Genomic DNA, 27,237 nt, shown 5'->3' on the forward strand with positions numbered 1-27,237 from the left:
GACTACAGATACAACTTCAACAAGAAGTGAAAATCCAAAGAAGAAGAAACAAACTCGACGCTCAGATGAAGCAAACAGTCTGAAAAGGAAAGCGACCGTCAGCCAGGAAAATCAAGAGTTACAACCGGAGCCGACCGTGGACGTCTGCTTAAACTGAGAAGTGTACGCCCGCAATTACCGCGTATCGCCAAAGGTGGCGCCAAAGAGAACGTAACAGAAATCTTTGAGATTAGATCTTTAAGGTAACCATGTAGTTTTTTGTCCACAAATCTATCGTGAATGTGACTGTTTCACTTCGTTAACCAGGAAGGGTTAGCCTCTAAAACTGCTTGATTTTTTTACACGGTAAGCTTTTTGCACTCACTAATATCCTGCACACCTGTACAGTCTTTAAACACACCTGCATATTTTGTATTATATGTATTGCTTTTTATATTTTTATTCTTACTGCCTATTCTTTTTATCTTGTTCTGTTTAAGTCTTTTCCGTATCTTTATTCTAGTTCTGTTAATTGTTCTGCACCAAGATCACCAACACAAATTCCTTGGATGTGTGAATTTACTTGGCAATAAACCTGATTCTGATTGGTCATCAAGTTCCTCATATGAAAGCTAATCACACACAATAACATGCATTAACAAAGTCACATATACATCTGGAGGAGTTATAGGGCCAACATGAAAAAGTACCTCAGAGTTGTTGGGTACTTGAGCTCACTCACTTGAGCTGTTTAAGTTTACAGTTTACAAAACCTATTTCATGTAACATATTTGTATTTCACACGCTGGTCTTTGGTTGGAGACAGAAATCGAGCGTTGGATCTGCAGGGACTGAACTCTGCAGCAAACATCAGACAGTCATCAGCATGTTTTCAGTGGTTTTATTAAGCAGTAGCATCACATTAGTAACAGCTGGAACGAAACGTCTTCTCAGTAAAGAGGAAAATCCACCCTGAAGCAGAACTCACGCGTCTGTCTGCTCCTTCAGTCCGAACTCAGGACAGAGAAACCTCCAGGACGCCATTTTGAAATGACGCTTTGTATTTTTTTTATCAGCAGGTCTGATGCTTTAAAAATGATTTTAACGACGGCAGCAGCTCTGCTTCAGAGCGGGATTCTTTCTTTACAGTTTTTTGCTCCTTTCAGTCAAAAATTCATTAAATATTCTTCAACATAAAACCGTTTCTCACTCACAGCAAACTGTCCAGTTCGACTGGATCTCACGTTTCTGTTTCTGTAAAAGCGTCTAAAATCTGGAGAAACATAAAAGCAGCAGCTGCACATTAAATCCCTTTTTAACACACACGAGAAAACAACAGCAAACATGGATTAAACGTTTAAAACACTCAGCATGGCGTCCTTCTTCACTGAAGGGTTGAGAGTCCTGAAGAGGAAAATGTGGCACTCGGACCGTCAGGGAGCTCACAGCCACACGTCTTTATTAAATCAAACTACGTTTTACATTTGAGTTTAATTTAATATATTTAATATATTTGCATTATTTGGGATTCTAAACCTAAAATCAAAATGTTTGAATGAAGCTTTGGAAGGTTTTCTTCTGTAAAGAGAGTTTATGTTTCAAATCTTTAGAAGAAGGATTTTTAATTAATCCTTTGGTCAGACTTTTGTGCGACGGCTGAGTGAACTTTGACTTTCATTCAACAAGCAGAACGTGCGCTGACTGAATAGAGACAGAGGTGACAGGAAGTGACCTCTGACCTGAGTTATTCATGTTTTTAAGTAATATTTCAGGACGTAAAGATTCAGTGACTCTTTGATCACGCCACGCAGACAGGATGGAGTCTGGAGACAGTCTGACAGGTGAGCTCCTCCCTTCAGGTACGAGGACCAGGTTTTTGTCTGACAGTAACTGTTTCATTTCCTGTTCTGTAACCAGCTGAATGACTTCACGCTGACTATTAGCATGCTAACAATAATTAGCATGGTAACAATGTGAGCTCACATTTGTTAACTGACCGTTATGTAGCACTGAAATTACATTTTAGAAACATACTTGCTCTACTGCCAACAGCAAGGCCAGGTTAGCCTAGCTTAGCATGAAGACTGGAGTTGGATGTAAATAACCAGCCTGGGTTTGCTTAAAAGAGACCGAATATGTGAAGCTCACAGATGAACATGTTATGTGTTGTTTGTTTAATGTGGACTGAAATGTAACAGGACTAAAGCTCTGTGAGGCTGACGTTAGCTAATGCTAACATGCTAACAGTGACAGGGATAGCACGCTGTTTAGAAAGTGAAATGTTTAAAGTGTTAACCATCTAAGTTTAGTGTGTTAGCATGCTAATATTAGCTAGTTAGCAGTAAACAGCGCTCGGCTGAGGCTGATGGGAACGTCGTGCAGGTATGTGGTCGTAAACGAACCTGTTGGACGGAGTAAAATGTAGACGTGATGATGGCGCTAGATGAACACTCGGAGCAGTTCTGTAACCTTTTAGGGAAGCAGGGAGTGTTTTTACTAAAGCTCCTGATTCAGCCTGTTTAAGGACATTTGCCTCATTATTCTGTGTAAAAGGTCCAGAGCCAGGATGGGGAGCTAAGCAGTTCCACAGGTTAGCCAGCAGTGGAGGTAGTAACAGAGACGAAACAGCGTCTGTGTAAACAAGCGAGCCGGACGGGACAGCGTGGTGCGTGTGTACAGGTGCCGCCTCTTTAGCTCCCATGATGCCTGCATTCTGTGTCAAATCACACACTGGAGCAGCAATATGAGGATGGCGTTAGGTTGTGTAGTTTTACGCTGAACAAATGTATCGGACGAACCAGAAGCAGCAGTTATGTCGTTTTCCTCAAAGCCACCAAACCCCACTGACAAAAACAGTCATTTAAGCTTGCAGAACGAGGAGTGTCTGGTCTGTCGCTGCAGACATCAGTAAGTTGACGGCCTGTTCCACAGCTGCCGGCTGAAGACATCTGCTGGAGCATCTCTTTTTACCTGTGATTCTTTCAGACCCCAAATCTATAAAAACAGGAGCTCGTGTGAATATTAAGGAAGTGGTTATTCTGTTTTCTGAACCGTTCTGAACATCTTGAGATTCTGGACTGTTTGAACAGAACAAACATCTGACGGCTAAAGGCCAAACGATTCATAAAGGAAATAACCTGCAGGTTAATAGATAATAAAAATAAACAGCAGTTGCAGCTCCACTCGATCCCTTTGAACACAGGTAACACTTCGTCCAACCGCAGTAACTGTGCATATACGTGTACTCTCACTGTTAATATTAAGAATATCCTACACTGTATTAATATATCTTACAGTTTGTCAGTCATCTCTTCTAAAAGTTAAAATGAATGCTGTCCGTCCTCACTGTTACCGTGGTAACAAGTGGTTTAGGAGTGGTGCTCCAGTCTGCAGTCCGACGGGCCTCCACTCACTGTCTGTCATTCTGACGTCTTTTCAACTTCGTGTTGGCTGTTTACCATTTCTCCTCCTCCTCCTCCTCCTCCTCCTCCTCCTCGTCCTTCCCCTCCCTCCTCCTCCTCCTCTTCCTCTCCTCCGCGGCTGAACTGTCGCCTGCTGAGCCTCTCCGGGGCGTGGGAGGCCATGTCGCTGAAGTCCCGGAAGATGTCCTGAAACGTCTCATCGTCTCCTGAAGAGTTACAGCAGGTTTATACTCAGAGTGCTGCTGTATACAAATATATATACGTGTGTGTGTGTGTGTGTGTGTGTGTGTGAGTGTGTGAGTGTAGCTACTGACCCACAGCTCCAAAGACTCCCTCTGAATCTCTCATCTCTTCGTTCATGCGAGCCATCCGCAGCCTGAAACATTACAATGAATCAGTTCACAGACGTCATCCAGAGTAAATCTCCTTTCGTTTGTTTTTTTACTAAACCCTCAAACTTTGCCAGGACCCCACAGATAAAGATATAGTATAAAAAGATGGCCGATCTGACAGCTCCCCAAACCCTCTCTGTCGCCCCCTGCTGGCTGGCTGCAGTATAGCTCATAAAGCCCGCCTCCTCCATGTTAACAGATGGGACATGAGTCAAACTATAAAATCTAAATACACGTCAAATACATTTGATGACTCACAGAGTGACGATGTCAGCATGGGCTGTTTCCACGGCGATGGCCAGCGGGTCCTGTCCTCGCTCGTCCACAGCATACTGATTGGCTCCTCTCTTGAGCAGCACACACACCTGTCTACAAGAGCCAATAGAAATCAGCTGTGTTTACTCCAGTTTATGTAGACAGGGTCAGTGTGTGTGTGTGTGTGTGTGTGTGTAATTACCCTGTGTGTCCAGCGGTGGCAGCAGCGTGCAGCGCTCCCTGTCCTCTCAGGTCTCGGTGGTTGACGTTTGCGCCGTTCAGCAGCAGGAACTCACAGGCCGACAGCGACCCCTGCAGGCGGCAGACAGAGTTACAACCAGTGAAGCAACAACAGGTGAGACGGGAAGACTTTCAGTCCATGTCAGCAAAGACAACAGCCTGGAACCTGGGACGTCCCATAACCTGAACTTTAAAGAACTTTGAGTGCTCTCAGGGTGCGTCTCTTCCATCGTCATGATATTCTATGTTAAAGCTCCTCCTCACCCCGACAGCAGCTCCTATCAGCGCCGTGCGTCCCTCCTCCTCGCTGATGCTCCCGTTGACCTCCGCCCCCTGGGCCAACGCCACCGCCATGGCAAGCAGGTCTCCTGCCAACGCCGCCTGATACAGACACATCCCAGCGTCGACCTTCTTATGATCTGGAACACAACAACAGGAGATCAAATACATTCATACGTCAATAATCTTAAAGTTTCTCTACATGATTAAAAACCTGAGGCTTCAGGTGACGGTGGGACTTACGAGCTCCGTCTGAGCTTCTGTTCTGCACGAATCTCTTCTCCACATATTTCTCTTTGATCCACGTCTCCTTCTCTGCTCTGAAAACAAGACAAACAAACTGCATCAGCTGAAAAGAAGCTCCACTCTTTCTTATCTTCCTCGTCAGAAGAAGAAAAATAACGATACGATAGATAAAACATGAAGAGATTTTACCGTGGGCTGTTGGCTCTGGGTTTGACTCGTCCCTCCTCTGAACATCGCGCCTCATAGATCCGGTTCATCACATTGTTTCCCAGAACGCAGAGCAGCTGAAGAGACAACAGAAGAAGAAGAAGAAGAAGAAGAAGAAGAAGAAGAAGAAGAAGAAGAGAGTTTGGTATTTAGACACTTGATCAGAGAAATCAGAGGTAACTTTAGATCTTTTGTGATCTGTGTGATCAGACCAAACGTGAGATTCAACATAAAGTCAATGCAACAAAAAAACACACAAATCATGGGATGCAAATACATTTATTAGCATCATTCACATTATCCTGTGTGTGTGTATGTATGTATGTGTGTGTGTGTGTGTGTGTGTGTGTGTGTGTGTGCGTGTGTGTGTGTGTGTGTGTGTGTGTGTGCATGTTACCTTTAGCTGTTCAGCCTCCCATGAGTCCAGAGTGAGAGATCTCACCTTGGACAGGTGCACACCCAGGCTCCTGGAAACATGATGATGTCAAGTGCTTTAGCATATTTGAAAGGATTTGAAATATATTGTAATTAAGATCAAAATGATCCAGGATGGATAAACTCTGATGGATCATGTTTCATAAAACCTCTATCACGTATTCTTGCTGTTTTTAAGACTTTGTTTTCTGGGCTGCTCATCGAAAGTGTTGCTGTTGGATCTCAGTCACAGCAGGTGTCTGTTAATCTGCAGTCACGTGCTGGTGCCACATGATGGCAGCAGAGAGCCATGCAGGTAGCTGAGCCATCCTGAAAACTTTACTGTTAGAGGGCTTTTACTTTGAAATGTAAACAGGAAGTGTGTCTAACAGCATAATGCAGTAGCCTTAACAGGGCAAACAGGAGCTGATCAAATACAGAAATAAGGCCTCTAAGACAGAGGCCTGGCCCGCTCTGCAGCCTCGACACAGTCAGGTAACCTGTGATGTCACACACGTTACCTGTGGATGCCGGAGCACTCGATGCACATGGTGACGCCCAGGTTGATTGACGCCCAGCGAGGCTCCTCTTCTCCGCAGTCACAGCACCGGTTGTTTCCGGGGCCCCTGAGGGCCACGCCCAGCGCCGGCGGCCTCTGAGCGGGGGGGCCCGGGGAGGGGTCCCCACCACACGGGAGAGGGGGGAGCTCTTTCGGCTGCGGGGACGACAGGCGTACGCGTCAGACAAGGATTAAATGAATCAGTATCTTTAACATGCAGACCGTTTGTGTCCTCACTTCCTGCTTTAGTCTGAAGAAGAAAAACTGCTGAGAATGTTTTATTACAGCGACAACAAACCACCCGAATAAGACTGCAGGTGTAACACGTATGAGCGTGAACCTGCCTGTGTGACCTGCGTGTCGGCTCTCTCTCTGTAGGCGAGGTCGATGCTGCCCTGCAGAGCGCCGAGCCACGCCTGCCTCAGCTGCTCCGAGTCGGCCTGCAGAGCACAGCATCTAACACAGAGCGCAGACAGGAAGTCAGACAGCGCAGAGAGACGGCCTGACAGGGTGTTACTCTGAGGGACAGTCTTACTTCTGAACGGAGAGCAGCTCGAGGCAGAACCGTCGGTCGATGTGCTCCAGAGATTTGACGGCACACAGTCTGAGATCCTCAAACAGAACCATGTTCTCCTCCTGCAACGAGAAAACAACTCAGACTACCTCCTCCTCCTCCTCCTCTTCTTCTTCTGTTGCCCGTTCATCATCTGTTCTTCTACTGCTTTGTTTGTCAGCAACATTACAAAAACATCCTCATCTAAAGGGGCATGTCTTCCATATTCTACAGTTCAAACGTAGTTAATTCTCACATTAAGCATTTTCAGAAAGCCTCTCCCGTCCTTTTAAAGCACAGTTCAAAGACTAAACGACCAAATGAGAAAGATCAGGAAGATCAGGAGGGCCTACGTCTCGGCAACACGCGGATGCTCCCAGAACAGGAACGGAACAGGAAAATAGAAACTAGTTGACTGCATGAAATTAAATCAAGTTTTTCAGATATTTTCTGCCTTAAAGAGTAAAAATGAGTTAAATATTTGATGCTAGCTGTTAGCGGGGCAGCGTTTGTTCGCTCCTACCTTGTGTGACTTTCTGTAAATGAGTTGGTTGTCTCTGATGGAAAACCAGCATCTGAAGCAAGTGGACAGATTAAAGCACACATGATCATTTGTAGCAGAATCCTGAACGACATCATGAGGCACATGAACGCAGCCCGTGTTACACAGTGACACAGAAAACAGCAGCGTCGTGTTTTCACCTCTTCCAGGTTTTGGATTTCCTGCGGGAGCGTTTGAAGAGGAAACCCTGGATGATGTCATCGCTGTCAGTACACGAGCTGACCATGGGCTCCCCTGACGCATCCTGAACACACACACACACACACACACACACACACACACACACACACACATCTGAACATCTGAGGATCTGTGTTGATAACGTCGATCTAGAATAATTAACGGCTGACTGCGTGCTGAAGAGTCTGTCCTTACTCTCTGCTGGACCAGCAGGTGTGAGTTCTCCAGGTCTTTTTTTTTAGCCGCGCAGTCTGTTGATAACTGAGACAGCTGAGGAGCAGACAAGCATGCAGCGAGGAGGCAGAGGAGGAGAAACAGTTTGATTCATTAGTGATCAATTTGATAGTTATAGTTCAGTGGATTCATGTAGAAAGGTCAGAGGTCATCACCTGAGCAGCCATGGTTTTCATGGTGGGCTCCAGGTCCCTGAGCAGGTCGAAGCCTTGGTGGAAGAAGGTGAACTGAGCGTGGACGAAGGAGAACACCTGACGACAAACACACACACATCAGTGCTGTGAGGCGACAGACACACACACGTCAGTGCTGTGAGGCGACAGACACACACACGTCAGTGCTGTGAGGCGACAGACACACACGTCAGTGCTGTGAGACGACAGACACACACGTCAGTGCTGTGAGACGACAGACACACACACGTCAGTGCTGTGAGGCGACAGACACACACACGTCAGTGCTGTGAGGCGACAGACACACACACGTCAGTGCTGTGAGGCGACAGACACACACACGTCAGTGCTGTGAGGCGACAGACACACACGTCAGTGCTGTGAGACGACAGACACACACGTCAGTGCTGTGAGACGACAGACACACACGTCAGTGCTGTGAGGCGACAGACACACACACGTCAGTGCTGTGAGGCGACAGACACACACACGTCAGTGCTGTGAGGCGACAGACACACACGTCAGTGCTGTGAGACGACAGACACACACGTCAGTGCTGTGAGACGACAGACACACACACGTCAGTGCTGTGAGGCGACAGACACACACACGTCAGTGCTGTGAGACGACAGACACACACACGTCAGTGCTGTGAGGCGACAGACACACACGTCAGTGCTGTGAGACGACAGACACACACACGTCAGTGCTGTGAGACGACAGACACACACACGTCAGTGCTGTGAGACGACAGACACACACACTTCAGTGCTGTGAGACGACAGACACACACACGTCAGTGCTGTGAGGCGACAGACACACACACGTCAGTGCTGTGAGACGACAGACACACACGTCAGTGCTGTGAGACGACAGACACACACGTCAGTGCTGTGAGGCGACAGACACACACACGTCAGTGCTGTGAGACGACAGACACACACGTCAGTGCTGTGAGACGACAGACACACACGTCAGTGCTGTGAGGCGACAGACACACACACGTCAGTGCTGTGAGACGACAGACACACACGTCAGTGCTGTGAGACGACAGACACACACGTCAGTGCTGTGAGACGACAGACACACACGTCAGTGCTGTGAGACGACAGACACACACACGTCAGTGCTGTGAGGCGACAGACACACACACGTCAGTGCTGTGAGACGACAGACACACACGTCAGTGCTGTGAGGCGACAGACACACACACGTCAGTGCTGTGAGGCGACAGACACACACACGTCAGTGCTGTGAGACGACAGACACACACACGTCAGTGCTGTGAGGCGACAGACACACACACGTCAGTGCTGTGAGACGACAGACACACACGTCAGTGCTGTGAGACGACAGACACACACGTCAGTGCTGTGAGGCGACAGACACACACGTCAGTGCTGTGAGGCGACAGACACACACACGTCAGTGCTGTGAGACGACAGACACACACACGTCAGTGCTGTGAGGCGACAGACACACACACGTCAGTGCTGTGAGACGACAGACACACACACGTCAGTGCTGTGAGGCGACAGACACACACACTTCAGTGCTGTGAGACGACAGACACACACGTCAGTGCTGTGAGGCGACAGACACACACACGTCAGTGCTGTGAGACGACAGACACACACACGTCAGTGCTGTGAGGCGACAGACACACACACGTCAGTGCTGTGAGACGACAGACACACACACGTCAGTGCTGTGAGACGACAGACACACACGTCAGTGCTGTGAGACGACAGACACACACACGTCAGTGCTGTGAGGCGACAGACACACACACGTCAGTGCTGTGAGACGACAGACACACACGTCAGTGCTGTGAGACGACAGACAGTCTAATGTTATATTACTGCAGCAGAGGCGAGACATTTACCTCATTCATTACTCTGAGAACACTTTTACTGTCTATCCAGTCGGAAAGTGATTTGAGCTAGGCTAATCACATCCTGGTTGTGAGTGACCTCACACACATGACATTGATATAAATCTGACGGTTGAATGATGCCTTTAAAACAAGAACAAACACTGATCGTTGAACTCACTGAGTTTAAGATGTCGATTCTCTGCTGAGTCTTGAAGGTGTTGAGCTGAAAAAAATAAAAGAATATTTTAGCATCTGATACTAAAACATTTGTCACGTGTGCTGGGTGTGGTTGGTCATGATGGCCGCTCTGTGTGTGTGTGTGTGTGTGTGTGTGTGTGTGTGTGTGTGTGTACCTGCAGACAGTAGTCCAGGGCGAAGTGTTGGTAGCATTTGCGTGTAGCGAGCAGCAGATGACTCGCTCGCTCGGCGTCAGCAGCTTTGTGACGAGACACCTGAGCGTTCTTTACCGCCGCCGTGTCCAGGTCCTCCCCGATCCGCACAAACTCCCTCCTGGTCTCCGCCAGCTGGGGCAGGAACCTCAGAGACACGCATCATCATCATCATCATCATCATCATCATCATCATCATCATCACGAAAATCAGGCCTCGTATTGTCGATCAGCTGCTTTTCTGTCAGCTCATTATTGTCTTATAACTGTTACTCTTTTGTGTGTATCGTGTGTGTGTGTGTGTGTGTGTGTGTGTGTGTGTGTGTGTGTGCATTGGACCTACTGTGTACAGAGGTTGGTGAGCTGCTGGCTGATGGCTCTCTGAGTCTGATCAAACAACATCTGAGGACAAAAGCCACGATGAACACAGAACTGAACTTTAATTCGTACCGCCATGACACTTCCAGCTGCATTGTCCCCATGTTTCGATTATTAAACAGGATGTGTGTGTGTGTGTGTGTGTGTGTGTGTGCGTGTGCATGCTTACAGTGTGAAAGCTGACCATCTCCTGCAGGCCCTGGTTGAACTGGTTGAGACAGTTCTGAGGGGAAGGAAACAGGAAGTCAGTTAGAAACAATTCAAAGGAAAACAGGAAACAAAAAGCTTTAGCGCTGACCTCCTGCTGCCAGTCCAACACCGCCAAGTTACTGCACGGCCTTTTTAACACTACAGGAGCTGAACATGCTGTTACCTCATTGTAGGTCGTGTGTACAATGTTGGAAAGCGTGTTAGATCTCTCTGTAACTTAGGGAGCGTTTTATTTTCTCTTAAAGAAAAGCCAGAAGAACTCTGTGAGGTTGAACTTCAGCACACACGTCCTTCTAGCTAAATGCTAACATGCTAACCTAGCATGTTTAAAGATCTTTTTGCAAAAGCTTTTAGATATCAGATAAATGTAGATATTACATTGAAGACCACCAAGGTGGTGCTTGAAGAAAAGTAATAGAATACCCAAAGTCATGTCAGACAGTGAACGCCACTACAAGAAGAAGTCCACCCATGAAGTAAGTGTGAGATATTTCACAGAATAAGTGAACATTTTGAGCCGCTGGTGGAAAGTCATGGAGCGCCAAAGTTATTAGACTTATCATCTGGTCACCGAGGATATCTGTGCAAAACTGAATGTCAATCCATCCAAGAGGAGTCTGGATCAAAGTGGAAAACAGAGTGTAAGTCTGACAGCCTTTGTGAAGCCTCACTGCTAGCTCAGCTAAAAGTTTGTCCTGTTGTTGCCTTTAAAATCTCCCCTGATTTGGTTCTTTGTAATCACATGTAACTAAAGTGTTTAGGTCAATAAAACACACAATGAAAAAGCAAACAAGAACCGGCAACTAAATCCCTGCAGGTTCTTAAAAGGTCACATTTTGGAAGCTCCAGGTTACCGTCAGTTTGGTTGCTGTGAGCATTAGCATTAGCATTATGTAGCCCCTTACGGTGATGACGCTGTCCTTCTTGTTGTACATGGAGAGGTCAGCCAGGCCGCTCAGAAACAGCTGATTGGCTGTGTTGTAGGCTTGTCCCGCCTCCACCATCTTACTGCACAGCTTCATCACCTGATTGGTCAAATCGACAGATTGATAAAGGGTAGTGGTAGTAGAGAAGCAGCAGTAGTATTACTTACAGCAGAAGAAGTAGTAGTAGAAGTAGTAGCAGTATGTTTGGAACTTTTTACCTATGGATGACATCCATGCTGAACAGGACCACCGGACCCTCCAAAACTCGCTCTACTGACTGTCTAATTCTTCAAGTCCTTCGGGTTCACTCTTCACTCTGAACCTTTCAGCCTTTTACTTTTGTGCTCCAAACGTGGAATTATTTACAACCCACTCTCAGTATCGACACTCTAATTTCTCTTAGACAAATCAAGACAATAATCTCAGACCACTTCACCTCAGTGTGCAAATGTCTGCACTGAGAATTGTCCTTTTTGGATTGTTTTCATTGTGATTCTTTGTATCTCGATATCGTTGTAAATAAAGGAAACCTCAATGATTTTACAGGCTTAAATAAAGGAATGTATAAAAAGGAGTAGTAATAGTAACTGTACAACAGCAGTAATAGTAGTAGGCCTAACAGTAATAGTAGTAACAGTAGCAGCTGTAAACGTAACAGTATCATTAGTAGTTGTAGTAGCTGTAATAGTAAGTAGTAATGGTATCTACAGTAGTCGATGCAGTTGTAGAAGTACTAACCAGCACCAGTAGTTACAGTAGTAACATTATTAAAGTATTAACAACAGTGGTATCAGTCATGTCAGTAGTAGTGGTGGTTACAGTATTAAAAGTAGAAGTAACATTATTAACAGTAGTAACTTCAGCGACTGTTACGTCTGTTGATGATGTTACTACTACTAGTCCTGCAGCAGTACTTGTACCTTTTCCAGTTGTGTCTCCAGCACGGACACATCCGCCTCAAACAGCTCCAGCTTTTGTCTGAACAAGGTAAATAAAACATCATCAGAACGTCTGCACATGCGCTGTTTGGAGATGCTATGTGTCATGCTTATTTGTACTTACCTGAACTCAGGTGAGTCTTTGACACACTCCTCAAAGTCCAGCAGTGTGTCCATGTTGTGTGTCAGCGGTTCTTCTGATATTGTCACCGAGTAAACCTGTTGATAAAGTTTATTAATCCCTCTTCATACTGCCTGTTAGCATGTTAGCCTGTTAGCTGAGCAGCAGCAGCGGTGTATCTCCTCTCTGATGTCTCATCCATTCAGCGGCTCCACTCCCACTCTGATGATTCATTTCACTCCTCATAGTAAACTCCGACCGCAATCCGCGAAAACAGCCGATAAACTTCTTCTAAAAGCCGAATCGATCGTTTCACATACCGCTGATTGATCAGGCATGATGCACGCGCGCCTGCCTGTCACGCATGTTGCAGCAGTTTGGATAAAAGTGTCAATAAAATGACGTTTGATGTGTTTTCAGTGTAACAGCTGTCTCTGCATCCTGCAGCGCGCTGTTGTTGTTGCTAACTGACAGTTTCCGCCAAATATCCGGGTTGTTTGGCTCGCAGCCAAAACAGCGGGGAAACAGCGACATCTGGCGGCCCGGGGTGGTATATCAAATAATTTTATAGGCAGGAAAAGTCTAAAATTATATATAACTGTCTGTAATAATAGTAATATTATAATGTCCAAGAATGCCACTTTACAGGCCCTGGGAGGATTTTTAGGCAATTCTTCATATTCCTTTGTATTTATAAAATGTTTCTTTTCATGTCTTAATATATGTGTAAACAAAGAGAAAAGAATTCCATTGCGACGAGGTGACAGGAAATGAGATATACTAAGAATGTACTTGTTCCTTTGTTCATTATTTAGATGATATTTTATTTGCTGTGATGTAAAATGAGGATAAACGGTGATAGCTGCATAAACAGAGAAATGAATCACTTCAACAGCAGCGATAAAGAAAAATGTTTTTATTGGAAAACAGACAAAACAACAAGAAGATGCTCAGGTGTGTGTTTGTGTGTCAGGTCCACTGTGTGTGTGTGTGTGTGTGTGTGTGTGTGTGTGTGTGTGTATATATAATGAAGCGTGTTTTCAGAGGCCAATAGAAAGCAGGATCACAGTGACGTTGTCGGCACAGCCTCGTCTCACAGCCTCACTGGCGAGCTGTTGGCAGGCGGCATCAAACCGCATCTCCTCCTCCGTCAGCCCCGGCTTCTGCTCCACACTCCCCTCCTGCAGGGGGCAGACGGGGGAAGGAGAGGGGGGGCGGTTAGGACAACAATCACCTTAAAGAAAAACTCCAGTTTATTATAACCCTGCTCTTATTTTGGAACCTGCAGGACGTTGAGGACGAATTTCACTGCTTCGTCAGCAGAAAACACTTTGAACAAACCGTCACAGGCGAGGATGATAAACCTAAGGAGAAGACAAACGCACGGAGAGAAGGCAAACATCATCAGCAGACACTTCCTGGAACTTCTGCATGAAAAATCACTGACAAATTTGATTTAACAAAGAAGACATTAAGTTTCCAGCTTTTATGCTAAGCTAGGCTAACCCAGTGTAGCTTCATACGTGGACATGAGAATGGTGTCAATCTGAACATCCCAGTTTCAAAAAGAAAGTTTTAAACTGAGAGCTGAGATGTCGTCATCAGATTTCATGTTTAATTCTTCAGGTATAGTCGTCTATGTTTGTGTTCTTGCCTGTCATTGGCTGTGAGCTGAATCCTCCGCAGGTCGGGGGTGGAAATGACTCCGCAGCGTTTGTACTGACCGTCTCCGATAGAGCGTGACACCTCGAGGACACCCAGCACCCTGCCGTCCCTGAAACACACGCAAGCATTCAACATTAATGTCGTTACAACTGTTTGTTTTTTTTTTATCCAACAAACGCTAAAGCCTTTTTTTTTCGGTTCCTTAAGGACAAAGCAAGACTCTTCCGGGAATATATCACTCAATTTCCTTGATTTTGCACAGAAATTTTTGTTTAATAAAATGATCTATCATCTTCCATTCTGATTGGTTTATGTGGAAGCAGAACAACAATTCCCTGTAAAAGCACACGACTGCATCTTGATTAACTGATTGTAGCAGTTCGTAGCGTTGTCCGTACAAATGCATCTGCAAAAAACAAGACACAGAAAAAAAAGGCTTCACACTAAAAGACAGTTAAAGGTGAGCTGATCACGTACTCACTTATTCCGTCAGAACTTACCATTCCCATTTGTTATCATTTTAATGATTGATGTCGCTGCTGAAAAACCTTTGGATGGAGTCTAAAGTGAACTTTAAAATCCTCCTTCAGCAGCAGGAGTGTTTGTCTGAGTGGAGGCAGGTGGTGTACCTGACGGTGCCTCCTGCTCTCTGGATCCTCATCCTCTCCTCGTAGATGGTCGGGTTGTGTTCTTTACTGAGAGCCAGCGTCACGGACCTCCTCTGTTCGTCCGCTCCTGCTGTCGCCTCCATCCGACACAGCACCGCCTGCAGACAAACACACAGACTCCACAATGTCCCTTTACACACCTATACCTGATGTTTAAAGCCAAAGTGATGGCATGAATGTAACACCAGTGTACCCTGCTGTCTCCCAGGTTGGCCACGTACACCAGGTCGTCCACCACCAGCACACAGGTGGCCGTGGAGCCGTCCTTCCACGCTGGTTTCCTGTTTCACGACACAAAGAACAGACTGAGGCTGCAGAAAACAGATTCATGCAAATTAACAAAAACATGAAGGAGACAGATTAAAACATCAGCTGCTTTAGATCAGAGGAGTTTAAAGTCTGACGCTGCAGCAAAAATCAAGAAGTGTACTGACGTCTCAGCTCCAGTGAGTTAGCTGTGAGATACAAATTTAAACTTGTTTTTTAGCCTACATTCAAACATCTAGTCAAACACTCTCCTTTAACAGCTAAAGTAGCTCCTGTTTGCAGTCATACCAACATTGTAGACACAACATATTTACTCCTGTAATTATTGTTCTTTGTCCTACTTCTTTCTGAGGCATACGCACGCTTAGTTTTGGAACTACAGATCCCATATTGCTTTGGGGGACGAAACAGGAAGTATTTTTATAGTTTTGTTTGTATGGTATGGTTTTTTTATTTGTTCACATTTAATGACATTAACATAATTATAAGTCTTTTTCTGAAGGGATTTTGGGGCATCCACATACATTTATTCAGGCTGAGAGTCAGAGATAACAGCGCTGCATCGTCTTACTGGCTGGAGGCTTTCTTCAGAAAGTCTTCATCCGTCTGTCGGAAAGTGTCCAGGAGACATTTCTTAATCAGTTTGTCCGAATTCTCTTTTTCTCCTGGAAGAAACAACAGTTCAGCCGTTCATGAAAACACTCAACGGAGAAATAAATGTAATGCTTTTTGTGACCCACAACACACAAGGGCTGTGTGACGTGTTTGAAATCTATCACGATATTAATAGTGAGAGATATAGAGATAGAGATATATTCCAGTATTGATATGCATGTTAGTCCGTCTGCAGCTCTGTGATACGATACGATAAAGCTGTCGGGTAAATGTTGTGGAGTCGAAGCAGAAAGTGCCACAAACAGGAAATACTAGGGATGCACGATGTTGGATTTTTTGCCGATATCCGATATGCCGATATTTTACAACTCATTTAGCCGATTACCGATACCGATATTTTTTTCCTGCATACCTAATTGCAGAGATCATCAACTCTCTTCTGTATTGGAATTAGCGTACAGTATAATGGTGATACTCTTATCACATTTGTTACAACGGTCGGGGTGACGGGTCTTGAGATGGTGAATCAAGTTTGTAGTGTTGACAGACTTTGCCTTGGCTCCTCCTCGCATCACCGAAGCTGAGCAGTCATTGCAAACAGCAGTTTTGAGATCTATTTCGGACACTTTGAAAAGTGTTGGCCGATATCCCATAGTTCATTTTTAAGCCAATATCAGCCGATACCGATAACGTGCCGATAATATCGTGCATCCCTAGGAAATACCCAACCAAAGTAAAGGACTCAAAATGATCAAATAAATAATGATTTAAATGTATTATAGATAAATATTGAACTACAACTTCAGTGAACACGAGTCCCTGCTGTGATCATTACATCCAGAGTTTAAACTCACCGCTGGGGAACTTCTTGGCCATGTTAAGGTGAAGATTCTCTGCAGCGAATCGAGACGCTCGAGCTCCTCCGTGACCGTCAAACACCGCAAAGTATGAAACTCGAGACCTGCGGGGCACACGGGACACATCAGAGAGACGCACACTCTCCCTCATCGTGGGACTTCCTGTTTGAAAGAAGCTTATCTGAGGTCTTACACGTGTCCCGGAAGAGTGGACAGACAGACGCTCATGTCCGGCAGCAGCACGTGAGCGTCCTGCATCTCCTCCCGCTCGCCTCGCCTCGCCGCCACGAAGCCTTTCAGCACGGGGAGGCCTGGACCACAACACACATGTCAGTCCTCACACTCGGCATCAGGTCATATTTTCAGCTGCTCAGCGGCTTTAATTAGAGGACAACGAGCAAACAAACATTGTGGTGGAAGAGCTGAAAACCTTCTTTACAAACTTTCTTGATCTCCTCCCGCTCCTCCTCCTCCTTCTTGTCGTTTTTATCAGCGTGACACTCTGCATCCTCTCGCTTTCGCTTTAATCTTTTGTCCTCCTCCTCTTTGTGTTCTTCTTCTTCTTCTTCTTCTTCTTTGGTGGATTTTGGTTGGGCTGCTGAGACTGGACCTGAGGAAGAATCACACCAAACACAGGCTGATGAGCTGAGGAGTTTGAGTTTCATATATGCATTAGGAAAAAGAGGGGGTGGGGTGGAAAAAGATCACTGATTAAATGTGACAGAAGAAGAACAGAACAATGAAGAAGTTTAAAAAGATCAAGTGAAGTAGAAGAAGATAAATAGAGTAACATTATTAGATTATGTTACATTAGAGTAACATAACATTATTATTTTAACTGACATGACGGAAAAATACAAAGACGCTTTCACTTTTTAAAACAGCCGATTGACAGTTGAAGGAAAAGTTTAAGAACGTAATAATTGAAAGTGACTGGATTAATACAGAAAGATATTGTAATTAAACATATTAACATAGGAAAGAATGTAAAATACAAAAATTATGTTCTAACATAGCAAAAGAGTAACAATATCAGGAATAGTACAGCAAAGAAGCTTAAAATAGCAAAGCTAATATGAAGTATAATATGAGCACAGTGTAGAAAATTCTAATATAATATATATTGTAGAAAATATATATAAAAAATGTATGTGGTGTGCATAAAAGCTTTTTATATTTTTCAATATTTTTGTGGATGTATTTCAGTATTTTTTTTACTTGTCTGAAAACGTTTTCTTACATGTTGTTAGATTTACAGTAACATTACAAGTACAAAGACATGTAGGGGGACTATAATTATTAATTATAATTGTTCTTACTTCAATAGTAGTGTAAATGCACTTTCAATGACTACCTGACTCTAGTCCAAACATATGAATCAAATGGTGATGAAAACAGTAATCACAGGGGTGTTACTGGTGTTCTGGGGATGCAGCACAATCCTCCCATTCAAAGCTTTTTGTAAATTAAAATGTAACCGTAAATGTATCTGAACTCACCGGAGGTCTGTGTGGGTTCAGGCAGGTCGTCGAAAAGATCCATTCCGCCTGGTTTGGTCAGGTAATAAGAAACAAACTAACTATCTGACCAGACTGTCAGGGCGAGCTAACGTTAGTTAGCTAGCTACCTGTCTGCACCTGCAGTGCAGTGTCTGTGTGTGGGCTAACGGGGCCGACTGTCGGGTTGAACTGTACATGAACAGTTTCATGAAACGGGTTAAACTCCTCTAACAGTCTGCTGTTCTTCACGTTCATTTACTTTAAATGTAAAAAAAAACGTTCATTGTCAGCTCCAGCCTGAGGACCAGTTGGGCTCTCGCTTGAAGCACCAATGTAGCCATAACGTTAAAAGCTAGTTCCGATCGCAGCCTTCAAAATAAAAGCCCCAAAAAGAATATAAACAGTCGTAGTATCTGAAAACAATTCAGTAACCACATACTAAAGAAGTAGTTTAGTTTGTATATTAGTGTGCATATATCTTAGAATATTTGATATTACATGAGAGGCTAAAATGATCAAAATAATTATTTATGATTAAAATTTGGGTTATTTGTTCTTTCACAAAATAAGACAACTTCCTGTGCCCAACGACTCTGGGCTCTTATTGGCTATTTAGATACTCCAGTGCTGTCAGCCAATAGGGGCTGAGAAGCTGCTTTCTCGGCTCCTATTGGCTGACAGCAGAATAAATGCAGTGGCCGGACGCTGAGGGGTCAGTGAAACTGGAAACTTTAAATAAGTCGAAGCCCGACACTCACAGTGAACCTGAAACACACACGCAATGTATTTACGAGTGTTTTAGTCATATTCTATTAATTGACTATAAAATAACATTTTTTCTAATTTTCTAATACCTCTTTAAACTCAACATGCGGCTCGCTCTCTGGTGCGTTTGGACCACCTGGATTTTGATTCTTCACACCGCAGCTCAGCATCCTCCCGACCGGGAGGAGGGAGGCGTGCAGCCCGGGCACAAGGTCCAGAGGAGGAGGCAGAGCTCCGGCAGACCGCCGCGGCTGGACGCCAGAAAGCCGGAGGCAGTGAGGGGAGCCGGGGAGAAGCTCGGCGGGAGAAGGGCACCTCTGAACGGGTGAGCAGCAGCAACCAACACCGATGCTACATTATTTACCCTACACCTGTTGTATGATGTGTAAGGATCTGCAAGTTTACACCGGGTTCCTTCTGTGTTATTTTGGGCATTAAGGTCTGAGAAAAGTGGTTGCAACCAGTTTAGTCCTTCATTTAAGGCTGAGTTTTATTTTGAAATGAAAGCCTTTTGAACATGAACATATTTCTCCCTCAGGCAGGTCTTCCGGGCTGTTTCTGCAGCAGTGCTCCTAAAGACAGAAAATTAATTCTCAGTATGATATAATACTGTTAAATTATCTTAAAAAAATGTACAACTGTTTTTTTAGAATGCGTTTCTGATCAATTATATTATAATCTCAGCATCATTCATTCATGGACTGATATCACATCTTTACAGGCCCACATGTGTATTAATAGAACTCTCTAGTCTTGTCAGGTATGTAACACCTGAGCAGCAGGTGAGCTGATGCAGGTGCTCAGAGGTGGGAGGTGATCCATCCAGCTGTTCTTTACCTGTAGTGTGTCAGTGATGCAGCCTGATTGTGTGTGTGACACAATAAACCATCCGACCAATCAGCATCTGTCAGGTGTGTCAGACTGCAGACACCTCAGGAATGTGTGAAATTCTGTGTGTGAGTGTGTGCTTATGTGTTTGTCTGCGTGCTTGCGTGCGTGCGTGTGTGTGTGTGTGTGTGTGTGTGTGTGTGTGTGTGTGTGTGTGTGTGTGTGTGTGTGTCACCAGCCTCAAGTGCAAGTCTGACTGACAGTCAAGTGATGGATTCAAAGTCAACACACACAAACACACAAACACTTAAACACACTAATCCTAAACCCATTGAACTGACCGGGCTTATTAACTGTGTGTGTGTGTGTGTGTGTGTGTGTGTGTGTGTGTGTGTGTGTGTGTGTGTGTGTGCGTGTGTGTGTGTGTGGGTGCAAACAGAGCACATTTAAAGAGGTAACATGTTTGTATGAATGTGTGAAAAGTGGAAAGAGTCCCTCTGGACTTCAAAGGGCTGTCGACACACACACACACACACACACACACGGTCCATCTTGTTTTGGTACCATTGTGAGGACCTGCTCGGGGGTCTCACACATGTGTATGTTCAAAGGCTTTCAGAGGACCATGTTAAACCCACAGGTGATCTGAATGTCTGGTTCTTCTGGTGCTAACAGAGACTGTCGCACGTTCCTCTTTATGAGGAGAGTTCAGATGAAGACATTTAAAAGTAAACTTAACAAACGGTCTCACAGCTCTGACCACAAATAACACACCTTTTCACTTTCAAGTTGCGAGCAGTGCACAAGTTCAGTTTGAAACACCAGTCCTCACCATGAAATGTGTGGAGAGCACGTGTGTCCAAATAATGGGGACCATATATTCAAACCCCGTAACCACAACCCTACAGTGTTCTGTGTTCATGCACCTGAGCCGTTTTCATCAGGATGGGGGGCAATTGTTTCAGAGCATATTATTCCCTCTAATTTCACCGTGCATGTGACACTACACGAACGCAGCATGCAGTTTAAATGTGACTGAGATGACCTCTATTCTGTCTGAAGGATCTGAGGCAAAGTGGAAGAACAAAGTCAGGAGATGAAAAGTGAAGCCAACAGAGGCTCAGTGTTCCTGCAGGAGGAAGAAAGGAGGACATGTATTTGAAGTTGACAGTAGTTTGGAATGCAGGCGAACACAGACCACACGCTGTTCATGATAACTTCTGAAGCTCGTATTTTTCCTGCCTGTGGGCCTCAGTCTCCAACATCCTTCTCAGGTTTGTCTTAAACTCTGATTGAAGGCAGATTCACGACCTTGTTCTTAAACTGCAGAACTGTTCGCGACCGTGTTCTTAAATTGATGAATGCCAAAGTCTTAGTAAGTTGAAGCTCCGCCTCTTGTTTCTCATTAGCAAAGGTAAACAACCCTTCAATGGCCATATAAGGGCATGAGACTGCAGGGCCACGTGCACACACAGAAATCACACAAAGAAGAGTAGAGAGGAGTCCGAATATTGAAATCTGAAAATGATTGAGGTTCCTCTGCTCTTGCTGCATTTGCTGTCAAATCTTTGAAAGCAAAACACACGATTCGTGGTGTCTCTTTCGGCGCCCTGGCAGGAACTGCCGTGGAGCAAGACAGCAGGTAAACGTCCATGCAGGTGAAAACAGTTGCTCGAAACTGAATAAATTATTATTCAAAACAATAAAACAGTCCTTATCAATAAATAAGTCAGAGTCCTCCTCTCCATCTCCTGAGTCCGAATGCAGTCAATGCTCGAGTCCAAGCCGAGTCACAAGTCCTGAAAATAAAGGCTCGAGTCGGATTTGAGTCAAAAAGTGAACAAAAAACAAGTTTATATTGTATAATGTTAAAATAAGTAGCATCAGTAATGGATCTGAAATATAAGAATAATAATATCTGAAATATTTACTCCACAAAACGGTCATAAGCAAATATGCTCCTGAGTGTTTGTGGATTTTGTTCTTAACGTAAGACGAAATCTCAGATAAGAAAACTTGAGTGAACATCAGAATCTGCTTTTAAACGGCGTAGGTGGGTTTTAAGAAGAACTTCCTTCCTCTGAACGTTCGGTGAAGGAGCAGCAGTGACTAGTGAGCGGAATGAGGGAGGCTCTTGTTAAAACTAGGGCTTCACTTCACTCAGAAACGTGTCATTGAGATTGATTTAGCGACAAAATAGATCTTAAGTTACTTAAATGTGTCTGAAGCAAGCAGCAGCAGCAGCAGTTCATAAGAGGAAAATATTAGCAGCCTTTCCTCACAGAAAAACTAAAGTGCAACATAAGTGCAACTACTGTCGGGCTCATCACGTTTCAGGAATGTAAATGCAACTGTAGCTGTACCTGGTCATTGGATACATGGAGTGTGAATAAACTACACTACTACTGCACGCACGTCATACAATATCCATCTCCTTCAAAATAAAGGCGCAGTACAGAGTTTTTTGCCACGACCCACTGCAAACAGCTCCACGAACCATGTTTGGGTCCCGACCCACCAGTTGAGAACCACTGATGTAGACGGTGATCAGTGAAGGGTCATTTTGAGACTCAGTTTGCAAAGTGTTTAGTCTGCAGTGCAGTTGCTCCTGCATTACTCTGTGTACAAGGACAGATAACAAACGGAGGTGCAGAAATTAAACCGTCAAAATGCAACTCGATCTGTCGTCCTCCAGAACGATGACTAGAGCCACTGAGCCGCAGGACGCTTTCAAGACTCAAAGTGTACAACAGAAATGGACCATGAGTTTCACTTAAATGTGTCTGTTGACCTAAAAGACTTCAAATCAAACACCTGAAATGGGACCAAAACGAATGTACATTTGTGTCAAAAGAGGGCCATATAACTGTGAACCAGGGGCCTAAATATACACATACATACTCTAGATGACTGGGGAGGAGGTAGCTCACTATATGTTACATATGGGAGTGATTTCAGACTGTGAGTGACCAGACTGTCTGTGTGTATACAGGTTCAATACTGTGTGTGTGTGTGTGTGTGTGTGTGTGTGTGTGTGTGTGTTAATGGTAAAGCTCTGTTTAGGCACACTCATGCGCACACACACACAGGTCTTGGTGTGTTGGTGTGTGTGTCAGTGGGTGAAGTGGGGCCTCCTCTGCTGCTACAATACGAGCAGCACACTGTGAGTAATGATTAAATCCTCTGCAGAGAAACTCTGTCCACGTTTAAAAAACAGTCTCCTCTCTCCGTCCTCTGCTCGAGTCTCCACTCATCACATCCAAATCTAACATGGAGACAGTTTGATTGAATTACAATATTTGTAATTCTAATCCTTTATCTTCACATGAATAAATACTCTGTTACAAATAAGAGTCCTGCATGCGTCAGTGCAAGTATGAAATATACACGAACATACACTACTCTGTTTGCAGATTGGATCCACATTATTGTTGTATTAATGTGAATTAGTCCCAGTTGTTTTTAGATTTCCAAGCGGTAATATGTACGAACTCTGACTAAAATGTCTGGACAAAACAACCAATCAGAGGAACAAAGTTTTGCCGTAGCGCTAGGCTGCTAGGCTAGGTAGCTAGCTCCAACATCACATTTATATTGTTCCTAGTTCAACAACACACGTAACACAGACGTCTAACATGATATGATTTAGTAGCCAACACTCATACACATTTGTAACAGAAACAGCCATCCAGTTCTTTTAGTACTGATGTGACAGCAGATTCAGAACGATCGACATTCACAGCAGCCATCTTGGTTGTTTACAAACACCTTAAACACAGTTTGAGTTAAACGATATGATAGGTCTGACCTGAATCAGGTGCAAGGAAATGTGTCTACTGTATAAAAGATGGCCGACATGACAGCCCCCCAAAAGTGAAGCCAAACCCTCTCTGTCGCCCCCTGCTGACTGGCTGCAGTATAGCTCATAAAGCCCGCCTCCTCCATGTTAACAGACGGGACATGAGTCAAACTATAAAATCAAATACATTTTTCTCAAACATGGTTTCTGTCATTATAGTTAGTTCTTATCATCCTGATTTATGTCCAAGTGTTCATTTTTCTCACAAGTTTATTTTTAATTAGTTATTTGATGCTATAAAAAGGGGGTGTGGCCTCATGATTGACAGCTCTGTTGACAAATGGGGCTCCTGCAGCGTTCTGTTCCCGAGTAGCAGAGTAGAGGAGGAACGGCGAGAGGAGACGTAACTAACACTAACACTACAGTCAGTGAAGGCTAGGCTTCACTTTTGTACAATAAGAGGAGGAGGAGATGCGTCGGCCATCTTTATATACAGTCGCAGGTCTGTACGGGGACCAGATTATTATTGTTGTTCAGAGCTGTTTAAATATATAAATAATGTTTATTGATTAGCTGCTGCTCGCCTCCATTTTCAAATGAGGTCAAAGTTTAACAACATACTTCCTGTTACACACCTGTGAAGTCACTTACGTGGGGGGGGGGGCGTTGACCCAACGTTGATCTGCTAATTGACTCCTTTTCCCAGAAGGCCGATGGGCTGAGCGTCTGCTGCAAACACACATTTTATTAAAACAGAAACTACAACAGCCAGAAGGACTAAAACAGCTGCTCAATAAATGGAAACAGATTCAGCAGTTTGTCTTGATGTGAGAGGAACAGATGACAAAAATACAGATGATCTTCAAACCTTCACCAGATGTCAGGCCGTTTGTTTTAACACAGAGCTGCGAGCTCAGAGAGCGTCCTCAACAACAGATTTATCTCCTCACATGGACACCAGGAGATGCAGAGCATCCTCAGTCCAGTGAGGTCCGATGATCCGTGTTAGCATGACATGAACGCATTTTTTCCTTGAATAGTTGTTATTTGAATTTTTGGAAAGTTTGTTCATGAATTTCAGTGAGAAATGACCTGAATATGTTATTATTACAAATAACACAGGCGGCTGTTAAGTGGACTGCAGGCAGCATCATGTTGCTTGAACTCTATAGGCTCAAAATCAGCTAAAATAAGGCCATGACATCAGAGCGTGACTGACTGCATCACCTTAGTTACACACCTTTACTTTATAACGCTAGTTTCATCATTTCTTGTTGGCTAAATCAGCTCATTTACCATAATACATACATTTTTGTTACGAATCATGTTAGTGGTGAAGTAATCTCTCAAAGCCAGATCGAAAAGTAGTATTTTGGTGGCTATAATGTTAGCGAACTAGCAAGCATGCTAAGCTTAGCCAACTAGCTTTAATTTAGCCAAGCGTTAAGGATCTGGCTTTGGCTGTTTTAACACATAAGCTGATTAAATGATTAATAAAAATAATATATTTAAGGATTTATCAGCCAGCTTAGCCCTGTGAGTCTGGATAAATTAGCTGACTACTAAAGAAAATATTTTGGAAGGTAGGCAAGTGATTCATTAGCGAGTTAGCAATTTGTCCATGTTAGTGAGTAAGCTAACGCCAGCTAAAAAAAAACAAAGTTTGAACTCCCTGCCTTTGTTTATCCAAGTTTTTCCTCGACTTCTGCCACTTTCTCATTCGGCCATAAGAGATACAGAAGATACAACTTTATGTTGACTTTGTGTTCGTCACCTGTTACTGTTAGCAAACTCACATTTTAAGCTAACGTGAGCGCTGTTGGCAGAGAAGGTAAAGTTAAGAGAATACTCTAAAATAGAAGAGGCTGAAGTCAAAGTAGATTTTGGATCTTTTCAGCCTTGAATTATATCAATGAATTTAAAACTAACTACGGATATGTCTTCTGCATTTGGTGATGTGAGCCTTAATCCTGTTTTTAAGAAGACATTTCTTCTTCTGTGTTTTTAATAAATAAGATAATAAACAGTAAAATCTCTCTCTTTCTGCAGTCCTCACGTCTGTGGAGGTCGGTGTTGTGTCGGATGGACGTTATCGCCCAAAACCAGACGCTGCACCAAACGTGAGTCAAACTTTTGTCACTATTTGTTGTCCCACTTTGAACTGGAGCACAGACTCACTGCTGAGTCACCGTTAAAACTACCGAGACATGACGGAAACCACCGCAAAGTCTGTCTGTGGGTGACAGCTACATTTCCTCAGGCGGAGTACTTAAGCACATTTTTGAGGTAGTTAAATTCTTCTTTACTTGACTAGTTCCATCTTATGCTACTTTCTTCTTCTACTCCACGACATCTCAGAGGCAAATATTTTACTGACTGATTAGCTACAGATTCTTTAAACAAGTACTTTGCAAAAAGGCATTAAAGTATACAGAAAACATTGTATAAATACTTACTGATAGAAAATAATGATACATGATGACATATATAAAATATGTGTTTAGTTTTCCTTTTTTAACTTCCTGTTTTAAATGAACTATTTTTTGTGCATTTATTCAAAAAGAATTATTAATAGAGACCAAAATAAACTATACAACTCCTACTAAAACACATGGTAGTTTTCAGCACATCTGTATTTTTTATCACTGATCCGTTGCAGCCGCCTTGTTGTAGTGAAACAGCTGCAGCTTCCTGCTGCAGATATGAAACATAAAACTGCTGCTGCTCCTCAGTAAAACTCATCTGGAGCCCAGAAACATCAGCTTTACTCTGCTGAGAGGTCCACCTGTGGGTTCTTTCACCTTTTAAATAAAATACAAAATAATGAACTAAAGGGGGCATAAGGTACATGTGTCAGGACAAAGTGTGAATTCAAATAACCTTTAAACACCAAATTAAACTATTATTCAGGCAAATGTAATATCTTGTTTAAAACATTCAATTACTTCTGCTTTTATTGTAAGAAGTCAAAGTTAACCAACTTTATGGAGGAGAGACATCAACTACGAGTCCCAGAGTGCATTTCTGTAAGGAACATCCACTCAGGGAGCTTCAGACTGTGTTTGGCGTCAAGTTAAAAAGTTGATATTTTGAGTAAGATAATAAGATATGACATTAAATACATTTTAACTGTTAAAGGTGGATCTACTTTAAATACCTTCATATTGATGTGTAATAATACATCATGATTTATTATATTTAGTTTTCATCTGAATGTCAAAGTAGCTGTAGCTGTCAGAAAAGTGCTGTGCCATAAGAAGTTCACTGTTGTCGTGGAGTAAGTTTTGTGGAGTAGAAGTAAAATGTAGCATGAAGTAACAGCGAACAGTGTGAGTGCAGTCACGTCCATCAGTTCAGACGTGATGCACAGCAGACTGATGCTGCTTCGTGACTCAGGTCAAAGTGTGAAGTCCTGCTGCAGAGCTGATTTATGAGCTGAGCCGGATTATTTATGCTTCCTGGATTTACAGTGATTCTTTATGGTTACCACACTGGATGTGAAGTGTGAATGTGGAGGTTATATAACCCACATGTAGCTGACACAGACACTCTTCTGTTCCTGTTCATGTGCTGATAAAATCGACTGCACCTCGTCTTCTGTGTTTGAACCAGAACTCAGACCCTTTACTTCAGTAAAAGTACTAAAACTACACTAAACTCAGGTAAAAGTATGTAAGTAGATTCGTGAAAAATGAACGCTTATACAGTTTATCTATTATTACTTATGCAGTAATGTAAAGT

At 43.8% G+C, this 27,237-nt stretch overlaps 3 protein-coding genes across 4 annotated transcripts in view; 1 reads left to right on the forward strand and 2 right to left on the reverse strand.

Annotated features, from left to right (window-relative positions):
• Positions 1 to 866: 866 nt before the first annotated feature.
• Positions 867 to 12,958, reverse strand: LOC138597018 (arf-GAP with coiled-coil, ANK repeat and PH domain-containing protein 2). The gene is made up of 22 exons (XM_069668526.1): positions 12,537 to 12,958; positions 12,395 to 12,452; positions 11,454 to 11,573; positions 10,508 to 10,561; positions 10,304 to 10,362; positions 9,925 to 10,108; positions 9,750 to 9,794; positions 7,678 to 7,773; positions 7,484 to 7,558; positions 7,249 to 7,352; positions 7,070 to 7,121; positions 6,529 to 6,629; positions 6,338 to 6,449; positions 5,956 to 6,149; positions 5,418 to 5,487; positions 5,003 to 5,097; positions 4,811 to 4,887; positions 4,553 to 4,707; positions 4,251 to 4,360; positions 4,052 to 4,162; positions 3,716 to 3,777; positions 867 to 3,607 (listed from the first exon to the last, which is right to left on the reverse strand). The coding sequence occupies exons 1-22, from the start codon at positions 12,587 to 12,589 to the stop codon at positions 3,399 to 3,401; spliced, it is 2,196 nt and encodes a 731-aa protein (XP_069524627.1). The 5' UTR covers positions 12,590 to 12,958; the 3' UTR covers positions 867 to 3,398.
• A 476-nt stretch (positions 12,959 to 13,434) lies between these two features.
• On the reverse strand, positions 13,435 to 18,436 carry ilkap (integrin-linked kinase-associated serine/threonine phosphatase). 2 transcript variants are annotated; one of them, XM_069668501.1, is made up of 10 exons: positions 18,105 to 18,436; positions 17,045 to 17,215; positions 16,799 to 16,916; positions 16,603 to 16,709; positions 15,705 to 15,798; positions 15,060 to 15,147; positions 14,828 to 14,964; positions 14,188 to 14,307; positions 13,816 to 13,897; positions 13,435 to 13,714 (listed from the first exon to the last, which is right to left on the reverse strand). In XM_069668501.1, exons 1-10 carry the CDS (start codon positions 18,145 to 18,147, stop codon positions 13,574 to 13,576), a joined length of 1,101 nt encoding a protein of 366 aa, XP_069524602.1. In that variant the 5' UTR covers positions 18,148 to 18,436; the 3' UTR covers positions 13,435 to 13,573. The 2 variants fall into 2 exon arrangements, with proteins under 2 accessions (XP_069524602.1, XP_069524601.1); XM_069668500.1 differs by having other exon boundaries at positions 17,036 to 17,215.
• Positions 18,437 to 18,973: 537 nt separating this feature from the next.
• The window catches only part of LOC138597368 (latent-transforming growth factor beta-binding protein 4), a 56,491-nt gene continuing 48,227 nt past the window's right edge, over positions 18,974 to 27,237 (forward strand). The window contains exon 1 of the mRNA XM_069668963.1: positions 18,974 to 19,194. Coding sequence (XP_069525064.1) covers positions 18,974 to 19,194 — 221 coding nt within the window. The remainder of the gene's footprint in view (positions 19,195 to 27,237) is intronic.

Source organism: Semicossyphus pulcher, unplaced genomic scaffold, assembly GCF_022749685.1.
Source record: "Semicossyphus pulcher isolate SPU_LCO1_2020_fin unplaced genomic scaffold, fSemPul1.0.p SCAF_19, whole genome shotgun sequence".
Taxonomy (NCBI): domain Eukaryota; kingdom Metazoa; phylum Chordata; class Actinopteri; order Labriformes; family Labridae; genus Semicossyphus; species Semicossyphus pulcher.

What these genes read in the sequence shown, in the direction of transcription:
- LOC138597018 (XM_069668526.1), bottom strand. Translation starts at nt 12,589, where the DNA reads ATGGACACACTGCTGGACTTTGAGGAGTGTGTCAAAGACTCACCTGAG. An exon ending in CCGACACGCAGGTCACACAG is followed by an intron (nt 6,150 to 6,337) that starts GCAGGTTCACGC and finishes TCGTCCCCGCAG; the next exon opens with CCGAAAGAGCTCCCCCCTCT. An exon ending in CAGAAGCTCAGACGGAGCTC is followed by an intron (nt 4,708 to 4,810) that starts GTAAGTCCCACC and finishes GTTGTGTTCCAG; the next exon opens with ATCATAAGAAGGTCGACGCT.
- ilkap (XM_069668500.1), bottom strand. Translation starts at nt 18,147, where the DNA reads ATGGATCTTTTCGACGACCTGCCTGAACCCACACAGACCTCCG. An exon ending in TCCACTCTTCCGGGACACGT is followed by an intron (nt 16,710 to 16,798) that starts GTAAGACCTCAG and finishes TGTGCCCCGCAG; the next exon opens with GTCTCGAGTTTCATACTTTG. An exon ending in CTGAAGAAAGCCTCCAGCCA is followed by an intron (nt 15,148 to 15,704) that starts GTAAGACGATGC and finishes GTCGTGAAACAG; the next exon opens with GAAACCAGCGTGGAAGGACG.